Source organism: Scylla paramamosain, chromosome 21, assembly GCF_035594125.1.
Source record: "Scylla paramamosain isolate STU-SP2022 chromosome 21, ASM3559412v1, whole genome shotgun sequence".
Lineage (NCBI taxonomy): Eukaryota > Metazoa > Arthropoda > Malacostraca > Decapoda > Portunidae > Scylla > Scylla paramamosain.
Genome location: NC_087171.1, coordinates 9,930,767 through 9,948,266, shown reverse-complemented (window position 1 = coordinate 9,948,266; position 17,500 = coordinate 9,930,767). Strand labels below are relative to the sequence as shown.

General features: G+C 39.5%; 1 protein-coding gene across 1 annotated transcript in view; it reads right to left on the bottom strand.

Annotated features, from left to right (window-relative positions):
* Positions 1 to 4,333: 4,333 nt before the first annotated feature.
* The window catches only part of LOC135110977 (neuroligin-2-like), a 41,317-nt gene continuing 28,150 nt past the window's right edge, over positions 4,334 to 17,500 (bottom strand). The window contains exons 3-10 of the mRNA XM_064023762.1: positions 15,448 to 15,645; positions 14,548 to 14,741; positions 12,390 to 12,486; positions 10,635 to 10,795; positions 8,620 to 8,826; positions 8,254 to 8,408; positions 7,683 to 7,801; positions 4,334 to 5,338 (exon numbers count right to left, since the gene is read on the bottom strand). Of these exons, the coding sequence (XP_063879832.1) occupies positions 4,461 to 5,338; positions 7,683 to 7,801; positions 8,254 to 8,408; positions 8,620 to 8,826; positions 10,635 to 10,795; positions 12,390 to 12,486; positions 14,548 to 14,741; positions 15,448 to 15,645 (2,009 nt within the window). The 3' untranslated portion in view covers positions 4,334 to 4,460. The remainder of the gene's footprint in view (positions 5,339 to 7,682; positions 7,802 to 8,253; positions 8,409 to 8,619; positions 8,827 to 10,634; positions 10,796 to 12,389; positions 12,487 to 14,547; positions 14,742 to 15,447; positions 15,646 to 17,500) is intronic.

Below are 17,500 nucleotides of genomic sequence, written 5' to 3'. Positions count from 1 at the left end.
GAAAGGATCGGTACCAATAACAAAAATCACTGGGTGGGGGAGATGGCCAACTGCATTCTAGTTCCACCCACGATTATATACTGACTGATATTGTTTTATTACGCGTGTGCCTACTCTGAATCCAAGGGAAGTTTGCAGTTGCTTTTTTTTTTTTTTTCTTAATTATTTTCTCTTAGACACACTTTGTGGGGAACTCAACCGAAATACGTCCGTTAATCGGCCTGCCACCCAAACGCACCTAATACCGTGACCTAATACTGGTGCCCTTTGAAGCACATCATAATGATACCCTACTGCTGGAGCTCTACATTCCTTAAATGAGATGATTCCAATTTATTTTAATGTCACTCGCTTTTACATGTCGATGCTTATTTTCATTGTCGATGCTAATTTTCACTTTTTAAATACGACAGACAAGCATTTTATGTCAGATATATTATGTTGCTTATTTGTGATGGAATACATTTTTCGAGGTGTTGTTTGGGAGTCATTTCTGAGCCCTACAATAACAATTTATGTTTGAGCATATTGAGAGAGAGAGAGAGAGAGAGAGAGAGAGAGAGAGAGAGAGAGAGAGAGAGAGAGAGAGAGAGAGAGAGAGAGAGTGTGCGTTATATAATATATATATATATATATATATATATATATATATATATATATATATATATATATATATATATATATATATATATATATATATATATATATATAAACGCTTACCAGAAATAAAGGAATGATGGATATACAGTGCGTCTACGCTTTCCTCTACAACATACGATTATGGAAGGACAAGCGTTTTATATATATATATATATATATATATATATATATATATATATATATATATATATATATATATATATATATATATATATATATGTAATGTGAACGAGTGTTGCATAAAACCTGGGAGATGAAATATGTTCCGTTTGTTTCGTGCAGCAGGAGCCGAGTAAAAAGACTGCGTGCCTGTACAGCTTTACTGTGGTACAAGGACGCGGAAAGAAGACGGAGGTGCTGACGATGAGGAAGGTTGTTCGAGTCAGCCTTCGAGTGCGGCCGGCTCTCTTTTCGAGTCTCAGTGCGAGGCTCGAACGAATGTGAATGAACTACCGAAACAAATAAGCTGCTCAGTAGTTAATATACCACATCTTCACCAAAAGATATGTACCATACCAACAAACATTGTAACACATCTCTTCTCTCTCCCGATAATTACGCAATAGTTGTGGCTCCTTATTTAACCTGAAGTCAGTCCGGCCGGTGATGCCTCTGCGTGTGGCAGCGTTCTCATGTGAATGGTCGATTCCATCTGTACGTGGTGATGGCTGATGATAAGGCTATGAGGCTGGCAGATAGGTTTGCGCGTCACCTCCAGTGGAAGCAAAGGTCGTGAGAAGGGGACGACATGGCCGTAGAAAGCGTCGGTTTCTGCAGTATATACGGCCGCTTCCATGCTTCGCCAGGTACGTGGTCCCTTGCCGATTCCAACTACTAAACCGTCACTATCCTGTGAAACTGTTTGAGGATCGACTCTGGAGACAATGTGCAGTTGTTGAGTGGACATCCTGAACGTTCGTGTCGCTGTTAGGTATATTGTAAGGTGCTGAGCTCTGGCGTCCCATTCGTCCGCTGGCCGTTGCCATTTTGTAGTGAACGCACAATGTGTTGGCATCCGGGACCGCAAGGGGTGCGAGGACTTGAGTTGGTGATATGCAGTTGACATGTGGGATATTGCGTAACTCTATAACATCTCCCTTTTGAATGAAGCATTACCCAGGCCCTCATTTGTGATCGAATTCTGAATGAATCTCTTGGTCTCTTCAACAGCTGCTTTGGCATGGTCACTTGCCATTTGGTATGTGGGGGATGACATCTCGTGGCGAACCTCCCAGCGCTCCAGAAACCTAAACAGGGTTGATGATACAAGATCAGTCCTCAACACCGTGGTTACACCAGTAATGCCAAAGGTGAGCCGCTATTCTCGCGTGAGATCGTCAGCTGTGGGGGTCTTGGAGCGCTTCATAACATACAGCCACCTGGACAGGCGGTGTGCGTACTTCAAGTAGGTTCGTCCGGCCACATGAAAGTAATCAGTAAAAACCTATTCAAACAAACGGGCTCTGTCCTGCATGTTAATATTTAGTTTGTTTAACATCAATTAACCCATAAAAGGGTAAATGTGTGTGTGTGTGTGTGTGTGTGTGTGTGTGTGTGTGTGTGTGTGTGTGTGTGTGTGTGTGTGTGTGTGTGTATATATATATATATATATATATATATATATATATATATATATATATATATATATATATATATATATATATATATATATATATATATATATATATATATATGAAACATGTACAAAATACTCGTACATAACAAAAATAAGTGTGAGCAGCATCCACTCAATCTCCTGTAAATGTCATTTTGAATTATATTTAGTGCAGTGAATCATAATCACATCTTACGAGAATTGATGCCTTGGACTGGATTGCAAATGAATACCTGAAATTTGTCGTGAGATCGTCCAGTATAATGGCAGAATATATTTTTTTCATTAATCAGCTTTGTACATTGTAGCAAGTGTGTTTCATGGTGCTTGATTTTATACTTTACAGAAAAAAAAAAAAAAAACAGGAAAGATACAAGATCATCGGACAAGGTCTGCCTTACACACACACACACACACACACACGCACACACACAGTCGTCTACGGCTCAGTGTTATTATGCTCCTCCTGTTCTTGGGTGTTAGCAATGTGATGGGATATTGTGGCATTAAGTAGGCATTGGGAACCGGTGGCTCCAAATAAAATACCTTGAACCTAAAGACGTTAAAAATAAAGAATTATGATCTAACGGATTTCTTGGCCATAAAAATCTAGTCATCTGATCATTAATTACTTTGGTATATTGGTAACAGTAATTTGGATTTTTATAAAAGTGTTTTGAAGGCTTCTTAATCTACTTAGTGCTAGACTGAAATTATTTGGTAGTTGTGCCTTCTTTTCCTTCCAGGGCAACTGCTTGTTAGTTTCCTTACTGATATGGATTTTTCAAAGTGTTTGATGGTGTCCTTAGTTTCTTGATTAATTTCCTTAGACAGTATCCCAATGTAATCTAATTCCCAGAGCCTTTAAGTTAGTTTGACACAGTTGGTAGTCTGGGTTATAAAGTTTATCTTCTACTGAACTAACCGCTAGTTTTAGCGCCGAGACTATCATGCACTTTTCCTGAAATTACGATCTGGTCTCAGCATGTAGATCCCAAAGCCAGGTTATACGTGACATTTACCTGATGTTGTGCGGACCCATGTTTTGGCAAAGTATCTAACAGTACACAGGCCCGAGACTAATTAGAATACTTAGCTGAAAATGTCCACATGGAGTAGAGCGTAAGCCGAGTTGGAGAGGTTGGTGGATGAGTTGGAATGTCCTGCTTGGGTATGAGTAACTGCCTGACGTGCCTGGGACACGCTCGCCGGGGTTGCCAGTACAAGAGTTGACGGCCAGGATTCGCCCAAACTCAAGCTAAATCGGCCAGATTTTCCCAGTCTCTGCCAAATGTCAGATAAATTCGGCCAAATACGGAAATATCATAGGCAACAAAACAGTATAGAGCAAAATAATCACAGCTATGTCTAATTCCACACGCTTTTTCTCTTCATCCTTTCTCTCTTTTGGAGAGAACATTTCACGCAGCCCTCTACAGCCACACGACGCTTTTACATATTCTACTAGGGTGTCCTTTGGATATTTCATGAAACTGGAAGCGACTAGTCTCGGGTGTGAAATTAGTTTTACACAGTTTACAGAACGCATTTTCACTTCCATTGCTTGCCTTCGTCACCCACACAAACAAAACAGTTATTGTTCACGGCCAGATTTCACGAATTTGACAGAAAAATCGGTCATCTGGCAACCCTGACACTCGCTGCGTGCCTATAAACGCTCGGATCAAGGATTCAGAATTCACCCGAGCCCTGATCATTGCTAATTAACCCACTCTTTCGGATGGGTTCTTATTTGGATTGATAATACCCACCACCATTTCATCATTGTTTTGTTGGAATATAATAAGCTAATTCCAATAATATTTACTCAAAATTTACACACCTTCCGGGCTCCGGAACAGTATCTAGATCCTGAGCCAATAAACATCCAAGTAATTTCTAATGTGAAAAATCATTGTCGTTTATTAATTTTGTAGTTAAAATTATCAACTGTTTACGTATTCTTAACGTAAGTACATATGAAGTATAAATTCTTTGACATATATGTAAAATTTCATTGAAACACAACTATTACAGTACAGTTCTTTGCTGATACACAAGTTCTTTCCTGAACTTAAAGCGTAGACACGATTTTTTTCTTTATCAGCGGTCGTTAGTTTTTTTTTTTTTTTTTAGGAATAATGTAAGTTCGGTAATCGAAGACACTCTTCATCTTAGCAAGAGCTTACACCCGCATCTCCGAACAAACAGTGCTGTTGGAGTGGAGGAGAGCCGTTGGGGAGAGCAACGGTTGGGGTTCTTTGTGGGACGGGTAGGAAGAGGATCTTGGGGGGGGCGGCGGTCGTGAAACCACACGCGCTGTACCATTGTGAGGTGGTCGAGACCCCGTTCTCGTTACAGTTGATGTCTCACTGCCCTTGCTGCTCTGACAACAGGTACTGTAGTCTGGCGGCCATTCCTGGTGTGCTTCACTGTCACACGATGTGGTTAAGCTGCTACGTAACGTTCCACACTGAGACGGTGACGAAGGTTTGGCAGCCACTGCTTCACCTGAAGGGCGGAGCTGAACATCAGTGTTGCCCTCGGTATTGTTTCCTTCATGTGTCCCTAAACCTACGATCTTGTTGTTTCCTTGACGAGAAGTATCGCGACGATAGTAAACTGCCGCAAAAACTAGAAGGTTCAAGATCAAAAGCGAACATCCGATGGCGACAGTAAGACTGAGAGCCGTCGTGTAAGGAAACTGACCAAGGTGTTGCTGGTGGTGAGGGAAAACTTGGCCACGCGATACATCTTCTAGTAGTCCTGCGACGTGACTGGAATTCGGAAAGACGAGCATGGTAGGTGGATGCACTTCATGGACTTGCGCAGGTGTGATGAGCCGCGTTGGTGCGAAAGTAGTAGAAGGGGGTAGAAAATTACTTGACAGATTACTTGGGCGTGTCGGGCCAGAATATGTGTCAACTTCGTCATGGTCTGGAAGCTTGTGGAATGAGGAGTCCGCGCCGTAGCGCGAGCCAACTGTCTCTAATCCGGGAACCAACCATGACCACAGCGCTACCCGTCCTGCTCTGTAGTGGTCCCGAGCACGGCCACGCCCTCCTGTGTATCGTAAAGGATAATTATTAGAAATAATCTGTAGAGTTGAAATGGGGCTATCAGTGTAGATAAGTGGTTCCCAAACTTTTTGGCACCGCATCCCCTTCTGCTTTACCTCTGTGTGTGGTGCCCATCCAAACCACATTCAAAATGAGTTTTCATTGCCTCAATACAATAAGTCACTAAGTCAACACTTTCTTCATTACAAGTGGTGCGGCTGAGGAAAGAACATATTTCCAATTATTATCAACATTTGGTTATAAGTCGTCTGCCCCACAAAGGTAATTGGAAATAATGGTCAAAAAGAAATAACTCCAAATGCATACCGTAAAAGTTTTGGGTTCTCCAAAGATAACACTTTTTAAATGATTCTAGACATTACAATATAATATCATTGAATTCCTCTTGAATTACATATATAATATTCTGCACATATGTAATAAATGGATGCTGGATTGATTTCCAATTAGAGCCTTTCTTGAGACGATAAAATACATTTTTTTTAAAATTATGCACACATAAATGATTCCAGTCTACTGGAAAACTGCTCTCATCATGGTGACATGCAATACTATCAAAATCTAAGTATAACTAATATTCATAACAAAATATCTCATAAAATAGTGGTTTCACAAACGTCAAAAGCGTCGCAATACGAGTATATGTAACCAAATTAAAATTGAATGACTTACTGATTTTAGCTAAATGTTGAACTAAATGGATATAATTCTGAAAAGCCAACTGATTACTTGAGAATTATTTGTAATGTGTATAATTAGAATAGTTGAACCATCAAACTCATGGGCTTTTTATTGTCTTATAATCGACGGAATAACACATTCATGAAAATCTTCAAGCAAAGGTTCATCTAAATCACTCCCACACTCTGGAATGACACGAGACCCTGGAATGGGATGCGCACGCCTACCCCCCTCCCCCCACACACACACACTTTGGGAACCACTGGTCAAGTTTTTCATATGCAACTGCATTTTGTTTTCACTGCCAGCACCCATTCGAGAATGTTTAAAAATAAATAAATAGATTAATGAATAAATAAATAGATAAACGCGCGAACACACACACACACACACACACACACACACACACACACACACACACACACACACACACACGCGAAATACATGAACTGTTATGGATGTATATGGCTCTACAACATTACTTCTTATATTTACAAGCATGGATTTTCAATCTTTAATACTACACAAACTATAACTAATGATCAACAGACACACCGGGATTTTCCGTAACGGAATGGATGAACTAATTAACTAAGTAAATCATATATATATATATATATATATATATATATATATATATATATATATATATATATATATATATATATATATATATATATATATATATATATATATATGTATGTATGTATGTATGTGTGTGTATGTGTATGTGTATGTATGTATGTATGTATGTGTGTGTGTGTGTGTGTGTGTGTGTGTGTGTGTGTGTGTGTGTGTGTGTGTGTGTGTGTGTGTGTGTGTGTGTGTGTGTGTGTGTGTGTGTGTCACCTGCAAGCAGAGGAAATCTATTCTATGAATTTGGTAATTCCTGCAATTAAGCACCAAATTCCTGACATGCTGCACATAACGCAGTGCAGTGAAGGTTTCGCGCGATGGCGATCCCTGCCATTCAGTGGCGGCTGTAGTCATATTTTTCAGTGTGTATGGGTGTGTGCATTCTTATTGTTATACAATGAACACAATACGACGTATAACACTTAAAATGTAATCACACAAATTAATGGTAGAAATGCGATCATGAATTTTCAAAACCGTCACCAAGCTCGCAGGGATGAGGTGCCATACACACATCTATCCATCCTCAACTATATGGTTCATTAAAAGCTGATGCATTGATACCATGATAATCATAATATTACAAGCGTAAAAAGTACTGTAATATCCTTTCAACAATTGAGCATCGCATTAGACGTCATTCGGTGAGCGTTCATGTCGCTCAATACATGTGTAAGGTAATTATTCGGAAAAATTTAAAGTGCCTGAATTTTTTTTTTACTATATATATATATATATATATATATATATATATATATATATATATATATATATATATATATATATATATATATATATATATATATATATATATATATATATATATACGAGTATATACACACACAAACACGTGGTCATAAATATTAACACCGACATGCCTAATTTTTTGGAAAGAGACGTGGACACTTTCGGATCAGGCTCTCCCTCCCCATACTATTCATATGTTGCAGCCTAGACAAAGATGATGAGCGATAAAATGTAAATGACACTATCGAGTTTGCAACACTTACCCAGGTCGAGATACCTCTTATAAACATCATCGTAGAGAGGCCACTCAGGACTCCTGTAGCGGTGCGTCTCCCTGCTGGCTGAGGGGCCTGCTCCACCAACGCCGCTCTCGTTCGGGTTTCTGAAGAAGTTCGTAAGAAGTGGAAATAATAATAATAAAAAAAACCCCACTGAAATAAATAATAATAATTAATTATTATTATTATTATTATTATTATTATTATTATTATTATTATTATTATTATTATCTATATATTAATATGCTTGTACCTTCGTTCGTTCCTACGTGTAGCGCCTTGGTATCTAAGTACAGATTTTGACGAAGTCATGTACACCACCACCTTTCATTTTCCTTCTACACCTCCTCCTCTTCCTGCTCCTCCTCCTCTTAAGTATAAATATCAATCGTTGTAGTAATAAAATTGTCATACCTATATATATATATATATATATATATATATATATATATATATATATATATATATATATATATATATATATATATATATATATATATATATATATTGCCATGTACGTTCCAGTCACAAACATACTTACACAAAACAAACTTACCCGGTCTTGATGAAGTTGGTCCACATTGTGATTACGGCCTCGCTCAAGCTCACCTCCGTCTTAGTGTAGTTAGTCGGTGCCGCCAGGGGACCCACTGGACCTAACGGTGCTCCGAACACGTACAATAGCTCGTTGAGGGAGACTTCAGGCCCAGTCTAAAGCAAATAAGGAAAGAGAGAGAGAAAAATAAAATAGTGAATCATAAATGCATATCACTGTAACTCCGGTATTGTTCCCAACAAAAGCCTGGCTTGTCAAAACATATGCAAACTTTTAATTAGCGGTCGTCTTGAGGCGAGTTTACTCTGCTGCTGGTGTTGTTATATTACGAGATGAGAACTTCTACAATTGTGAAGGTTGGCTCACCTCTGGGTCAGGATCGTCTGGTCGGTGGTCCAGTACATACAGGAAAGTGGTTCTCGTTGAGCTTGACAACTGATTGGCGGCGATGGTGACGGGCGAGACGTAGGCCGCGTCGTGCAGAGCTTCAGCGGTAAGGTCACGGATGTGCACTGGGTGCTGCACAGGGCGGGCCCAGTCGGTGTACTCTGCTGTGATGGCTAGCACGATTTCCTGATGAAACCGCGGTACCAGGCCAACGTAAATATCATAGTATTTGTAATGGATACAAAACACATGAGGTCTGTGGATATGTGTGTGTGGGTGTGTGTGTGTGTGTGTGTATGTGTGTGTGTGCGTGTGTGTGAAAAGAGATGGAAAAGACATGTTCTCTATCTTTTGAAGTGTAATGGATGATAAAAAATGGGTGATCGACTTTTTATTTCTATTGTATGAGCGAAAGTGTCATGTGATTTTTAAAATTATTGTTCTGAAAAATCAGAGATTAAAAGTGTATGAATGCTGCTCTGTGTTCCATTTTGTTTTGAACAAAGTGACATCTGACATTGATTGGAATGAATAACTACTTTTGTGTTAAATTTCTTGTATTCATTTAGCAGGGAATGAAGCTGACCTGATGTTGGAAGTCATATTTCAATCACACTTTCTGCTCTTCAAGAAAAATGATTCCAAGAATTTGTACACACTTTTCAGTTAATGTTCCTCACCAGAAAATATATATTTTAGGTATGACTAAGTTAGTTAGATAGAGAGAGAGAGAGAGAGAGAGAGAGAGAGAGAGAGAGAGAGAGAGAGAGAGAGAGAGAGAGAGAGAGAGAGAGAGAGAGAGAGAGAGAGAGAGAGAGAGAGAAACAAAAACACAAGTATACGAGTATACAGATTACAGTATCATAAATTATGGCACTGAGACGTTCGGGTCTGTTGAGTTGTTCAGTAATGAATAATGAATAATAAATCCACTAGACCAGTGGATCCCAAACTGGAGGGCACGCCCCTTATAGGCGGGCGTGAGGGTACAGAGGATGTGTAGTCATCTACCCAGAAATCAATCATATAGAATATATAATGAAACTACTCCAAAATTCAATGTATGGTGATAATTAATTAAATATGCATGGATATGTTTTATAGAGACTACCACGTGCAGTCTTGGTGGATTCTTACAGTTTGTTTCCCTTATTTTCTTACGTTATGTAGCATTCATCTGTCATTACATAAATCATTCCACTCTGTTTTCTCTTAATTCAGCTTTCCATACGTGTTGTGTACACGTCACAGATGCCACACACACTAACGCTGCTGAATGACCTGCTACAACACTCCGACCCGCTGACACAAAGGTGGGGGCGGGGGAGGAGGGACGGAAGGTCTGTTACAAGCAAGAAGGGGCGTCATGTAAGATAATTAGGGAACCACTGCATTAGATCGTGGCATGGCACACCCTCCGCCCCTGCCATGATCCTTGCAACCACTCACCCCTTCCCGCCTCAAACAAGGAAAGGAGGCACTGTACTGCATTTAATCTTCTCCCGTAATTATAAAGAATGAGCTTGGTGAAGGTTCGTTAAGCCACCCGGTATTAAATGAAACGGATTAGTGAAAGGGAGATGAAAAGAATGAAGTTCTGATATAAAAGTGTTGCCAGAATAGAAAAAAAAAAAAAAAAAAAAAAAAAAAAAATATATATATATATATATATATATATATATATATATATATATATATATATATATATATATATATATATATATATATATATATATATATATATATATATATATATATATATATATATATATATATATATATATATATATATATATATATTCATCAGAACTAAAAAAAAAAAAAATAGAGCACAGACGTAGTTTTGAAGTATATAGGATTACGAAGTACGAGGACACGCAAATTCAAAGTTATGTATAAAACATATTTTATGTATTTATTTATTTACTTATTTATTTATCTTTTATGAAAAAAAAAAACACACATATGAAAGGAAATTAATTTGGAGGGGCAACCTGTAGGTGGTAGTGATAGTTGTTGGTAACGAAGGTCCTCAGCAGACGGTCGCGATAATCAGCTTCGAATCCGTGTTGGATCTCGGCGTCGCTGAACACCTCCAGGATGTCGGTTGTGGTGACGCCCATCAGCAGGTCCACAGGCGTGCGATCCTCCGATCCTAATCCACGAGACACAAACAACTCGCCTTACAACATGGTGTACCTGGGTAAATATCTATTACGCGTTTATTTTTATTTTTTTTTATTTTGTTAACCAAATGCTCTAAAAAAAAAATATTTGTTCATCATTGGTATTATGGAAATAGCAAAGGTGTGTGTGTGTGTGTGTGTGTGTGTGTGTGTGTGTGTGTGTGTGTGTGTGTGTGTGTGTGTGTGTGTGTAAGGAGAGGCTAGTGAAAACTGTCACGGCTGAAAAATATTCCCAGTAAAGTACGTATGAAGAGACATAGGGCTAGCTGCTCTAAAGCAGTAATCCTTCCATTTGTGTCTCAATACACCAGAGGACAATCGCAGCATCCACTTTTCCTGTACACCATGCAAATGTCAAGGGGCGCCGTCCTCAATGGTGAGCGTCAGCGTAGGGCTGGTGGCGCCATCCATCCCGGGCCAATTTTTTTTTTTTTTTCATTTAAGTTTCCAGGGCACAAGATACTCATATTTCTGACTTATGAACGAAAATCAGTGAATTATTTCAATTATATGTCTGTGATGGTGGCAGCATTCCTGCAAAGTCTGTATCTATTTTGGCAATCCTCATATGCAAACATAACTTACTGTATCTTGTAATAACGAAAGTAAATTTATTGTGATTTTTTCCTTGACATAAAAGTACGTCTCTGGATACTTGTGGCAACTGCTCTCAGCAGAAGAGTAGCGTTCGAAGCTCAGCTGCTTAGTAACTTACATCCCTATCTTTGAGAGGGTGGGGATGTTCTTCCTTCCTCATTGCTTAAACAATTCGCTTATTTCTCCGTGCATTCCCTTTACTCTAGTTGCAACCATGGGTGGGGTAATGAAGCACATCCTAAATAGAAGGAAGAATGCAGAGAAGGCACATGAAAGTAAAAAGAGGACGCTAGAGGAGGCATAGAATCCATCCACTTTTCATATTGTAGTTTCATTGCCTTTGAGAACTGCTTTAACACTATAACGATTTTTCTTTACGAGTAAATAGTAACATATCGGATTTAATTTCCCATACGCCAATCACATGTTCTCGATCCGTTACTTCCACAATTCATTAAATGCTACATTAATAGTTGGCATTCATTTGAAAATAAGCAAATAATTTCAATAAGCCAAGCCGATATGAAAACAATTGGCATTTATAAATGTTATAAACTGACACCGTGGTCATAATTCTATCATGCCAGCGTAGCGGAGGGTGTGGTTGAAGTCTTGTTTTCTCTGCAGAATTGTTGGACGGCAGCCAGAAGCTGTCCACCACTCTCAATACTCCTTATTTATTTTTACCTATGAAAGATTCATGAGTGTACCGCATACAGTGGTGATTGCTGGAGAAAGTGATTCTCACAGGAGATGTAAACAGAGAAACAGCTAATAGAACAAAACATGCCGCTTCTTTGAGAACATTATTATCATCAATATAATTCACAAGTTTGAATATTTCATCAGTAGTGAACTTTATTAATAAAACTAGAAAGAGCACCGGTAGCAAATGTCGTCGTGGAAGGGTAGGAAATAAGATCAAGTAGGCTGGACGAAGCGAGGGGAAAGCAGGAGTCCACTCACCCATTTTTTCAAGCTGCTCCTTCCAATCAGGCCGGATTGTGACGCCGTCTACACTTGGTCCAATGGACGACAGGAACTGCGGCGTTTCTAAGTCTACCTGCGATCGGAAGAAAGGCCCGAGGGAAAGGAGAAGGAAGAGGATTATTATTGTAATTATCATCATCATCATCATCATCATCATCATCAAAATCCATGAAAAGGCATCAAGGGATAAGCAAGGTGTTCATAAACTCAAATAAAGTCCATAATAAGCACATATACATATGAAAAAAGTAAGAAAACAAAAGATGAAATGAAACAATTCTTAACGAGTTAACAGGAAGGTGTTAACTATTGTTTGAAATTAATCAATGGTAACTTCAGAAACAGTCTCGTCAGAAATTATGTTCTATGTTCTAGTCTGATAGCAGATATAGATAAAGGAACAGTTGGCTCAGCAGAAAAAAAGAAAATGAAAAAAAGTGCGCATATTGAATTGTAAAGTACGATATATTTGGTGAATAGGCTGAAAATGAGTCACTAGGTAACGGGCTATGAAAAGGATGCTCGTTATTTCTCAGAATCTTGAAAAGTCATGGTCACTCTACCAACTACCGACGATGATAAAGTTGTAGTGGAAATTAGAAAGTAAAAACCTTGTAAGTTTGAAAGAACGATTCAAACGGTGTACATAAGACGGATCAGCCGACATGCAAATTGGGGTACAATATTCAGAAAAAAATGATAAAACAAATAATAGTGTCGCCATTAATAATGGCTTTCTGATAGACTAGCCTTCTGGAAAAATTGAGAAGCGTTTTTTCTAATTATTTTAGGAAGTTATCCTAGGTTATATCAAGAAGTTCTGAGGAATTACAGAGGACTATTTGATTATATGTCAGAGTGTGGGAACTTGAATCCTTGAACTGCTGAAGATGACACTACTGGTCTAGGCAGAGTTTGATTTTATACCTCAACGTTGACACAAAAGGAGAATCAAATTATAATTTATTAGCTGACAGGAAATGTTAAGTCCAACAATAGTAGACACATGATACTAACGAAATTCGAATTAAACTGAGATAAAATGCACATAAGATCGATTCAACCTTAATATTTAAAGTAGTGTAATCAGATGAGCCACAAAATTAACATGTAAAATACCAGGAATATCAATTAAAAATAGGTCACGGCAACTCCTTGACACACGAATTGGAGCTTGAACAAGTCCACAACCAGATAAGTAAGAGGAACCAGGGGCATTATGGCCCTGCGTCTTAAGAATACCGTTCCTTCTTACCAGGAATGAATTATTGAACCCAGGGTTGGATAACTCTGATAAATGTCCAAGTTAGAGACAAACACTTCTGAGCAACAAAGGACATCATGGCCAGATGCTTGAGCCGAAAGCTTTCTCCGATTCTTCTGTTAAACCGAATACTGGTATACAATAGCCTACAATATTTATTCCTAAGAGCAGAGCTAGATGAATATTGTAAGACAGGATGCGACAACGACAACAAGTTGAAAATAACAACATGGACAAATACATTATACGCATCCGAAACTATTTAAGGTCCCCTCGTGATTAGGACCCATGACAAAAGTTGGCTGGAAAAGGCAAGATCTGGCCGGCAACATTATTCTGTCAGTACTAGCTTGCGATTAACTGGAATACATGAAGTCAGAGGCGAAGTCAGCGAACGAGAAACATTTATCTGTCGCTTAACTACGTTACTCTATTCGCAATAAGACAGTCATGGAGAGGGAGAGAGAGAGAGAGAGAGAGAGAGAGAGAGAGAGAGAGAGAGAGAGAGAGAGAGAGAGAGAGAGAGAGAGAGAGAGAGAGAGAGAGAGAGAGAGAGAGAGAGAGAGAGAGAGAGAGAGAGAGAGAGAGAGAGAGAGAGAGAGAGAGAGAGAGCATAAGACTGAACTGTGGAGAGTAGAGGGCACTCACTCCCCAATGGTATATAACCCTTCCTTCACCTAAATTATCATGAAGAGAAAGCAAAAGATAAATAAACGTAAGGAAGATAAAAAGAATTATAAGAAATGGTAATCAAAGGAAATTATTCGCCACATCAACAGCACCTCATCATCATCACTTATCGTCCTATACTACTGCTGCTGCTGCTGCTGCTGCTGCTACTGCTGCTATTGTTATAACCGCTGCTCTTACCTGCAGAATCTGATCTACGGTTCTGTCGCGGAGGCAGTGGAGCAGCGTCTCATAGTGACGGTACAAATTTTCTGGTACACTACATCCAAGCTGGCGGGCGGCCTGCACGGCGTAGTACACAGGTTCTTGTACAGCCGCCCAAGGGCTCAGCGCTGACCCAGACATGAGGATTGCCCTTTTGAACAGTCCCGCGCCTGCAGGAACATCGTTTGTGGAAACGTAAGATGTATTATTGTTTGAGGCTATAAATCAGTGTTGTAAAGTTATCCTCTTTCTCTCTCTCTCTTTCTTTCTCTCTCTCTCTCTCTCTCTCTCTCTCTCTCTCTCTCTCTCTCTCTCTCTCTCTCTGATATATGTCAGTCTATCGTCGCACACCACTCTCCATGTCCTGACCAAACTGCTTAACTACAGCAATGTCTTCTCTCGTCTGTCCGGCATACCATCACCTTCGCCTTAAGGTATCGTGTTGTTAGTCACGTGTTGAGAGAATCTCCGTCACGATGAAGTTGTGTTAATGTGTATGCATTACTTCGATGGCTACTATACTGTCCTCCGAGGACAAACTATCTCTTCATTCATACCCACTCCTATGATAAAATTTACATTTTATTGTTGAAACTCCTTATCTGAGTTAAAAGAATAATTTTACCTTAGTAAAATTACGAATTGTACAATTATTATTAACTGCTTTGCTCACAATCAGTACCTGAAAATATACAAAAAAAAAAAAAATAATGATCTGAACTGTTGTGCAAAAAAGACAAAGTGTTGTTGTAGCCTTGATCTCAAGATTGTCTATGCACCATCTAAACCGTGAACAATGTCGGTGTGATTCGTGATGAAAAGCAATTGAGAGTGAATGCGAGACACACTGGCAGAATGTTTTTGTTCCTGACTCACCTGCCGCAGCTGGAGAAATAACCAGGAAGTTGAGGCATGCTGCCCCTGTGCCGTGACCCATTACTGTCACGTGCCCTGGATCACCACTAAAGCGTACAATGTTCTCCTGTACCCAGTGCAACGCTGCCAGCTGATCCATTAGACCGTAGTTGGCTACAGTGGCGCGTCCGACAGGGTCCACGTTGGGATTGAAGAACCCTACAAAGCACAGGAGATGAGTCTTGGGAGGCGTTCGCTGGGATAATGAAAAGTTCTTAAGTAGTTGTATATACTTAATATCAATTAAAAAATGCACACACACACACACACACACACACACACACACACACACACACACACACACACACACACACAATATTAATAATAATAATAATAATAATAATAATAATAATAATAATAAATTAATAAATAAAATAAGAGAGATAAATAAACAGATAACTACATATGCCCCATGTGACTGTCAAAAAATAACACAGTAAGCGCTTCCTATGCTTATCTTACAAAAAAAAAAAAAAAAAAAATAGAAAACAATTTTTTCTCTGTCATTCACAACACAACTCCCACACGTATGTGAGGCCAGATTAGAGTATTGGTTAGGTTGCTGGAGGGGTGGGGAATGAAGCAATGAGTAGTTCTGGTGGGAAGGACACTGGCCAAGGGCAACAAAAATCTAATAAAAAAAAAAAAATGCCCACTGAAATGCCAGTCCCATAAAAGGGTCAAAGCAGTGGTCAAAAATTGATGAATAAGTGTCTTGAAACCTCCCTCTTGAAGGAATTCAAGTCAAAGGAAGGTGGAAATACAGAAGCAGGCAGGGAGTTCCAGAGTTTACCAGAGAAAGGGATGAATGATTGAGAATACTGGTTAACTCTTGTGTTAGAGAGGTGGACAGAAAAGGGGTGAGAGAAAGAAGAAAGTCTTGTGCAGCGAGGCCGCGGAAGGAGGGGAGGCATGCAGTTAGCAAGATCAGAAGAGCAGTTAGCATGAAAATAGCGGTAGAAGACAGCTAGATATGCAACACTGCGGCGGTGAGAGAGAGGCTGAACTGAAGACAGTCAGTTAGAGGAGAGGAGTTGATGAGACGAAAAGCTTTTGATTCCACCCTGTCTAGAAGAGCAGTATGAGTGGAACCCCCCCCCAGACATGTAAAGCATACTCCATACATGGACGGATAAGGCCCTTGTACAGAGTTAGCAGCTGGGGGGGGGGTGAGAAAAACTGGCGGAGACGTCTCAGAACACCTAACTTCATAGAAGTTGTTTTAGCTAGAGATGAGATGTGAAGTTTCCAGTTCAGATTATAAGTAAAGGACAGACCGAGGATGTTTAGTGTAGAAGAGGGGGACAGTTGAGTGTCACTGAAGAAGAGGGGATAGTTGTCTGGAAGGTTGAGTCGAGTTAATAGATGGAGGAATTGAGTTTTTGAGGCATTGAACAATACCAAGTTTGCTCTGCCCCAATCAGAAATTTTAGAAAGATCAGAAGTCAAGCGTTCTGTGGCTTCCCTGCGTGATATGTTTACCTCCTGAAGGGTTGGACGTCTATGAAAAGAAGTGGAAAAGTGCAGGGTGGTATCATCAGCGTAGGAGTGGATAGGACAAGAAGTTTGGTTTAGAAGATCATTAATGAATAATAAGAAGAGAGTGGGTGACAGGACAGAACCCTGAGGAACACCACTGTTAATAGATTTAGGAGAAGAACAGTGACCGTCTACCACAGCAGCAATAGAACGGTCAGAAAGGAAACTTGAGGTGAAGTTACAGAGAGAAGGATAGAAGTCATAAGAGGGTAGTTTGGAAATCAAAGCTTTGTGCCAGACTCTATCAAAAGCTTTTGATATGTCCAAGGCAACAGCAAAAGTTTCACCAAAATCTCTAAAAGAGGATGACCAAGACTCAGTAAGGAAAGCCAGAAGATCACCAGTAGAGCGGCCTTGACGGAACCCATACTGGCGATCAGATAGAAGGTTGTGAAGTGATAGATGTTTAAGAATTTTCCTGTTGAGGATAGATTCAAAAACTTTAGATAGGCAGGAAATTAAAATAATAGGACGG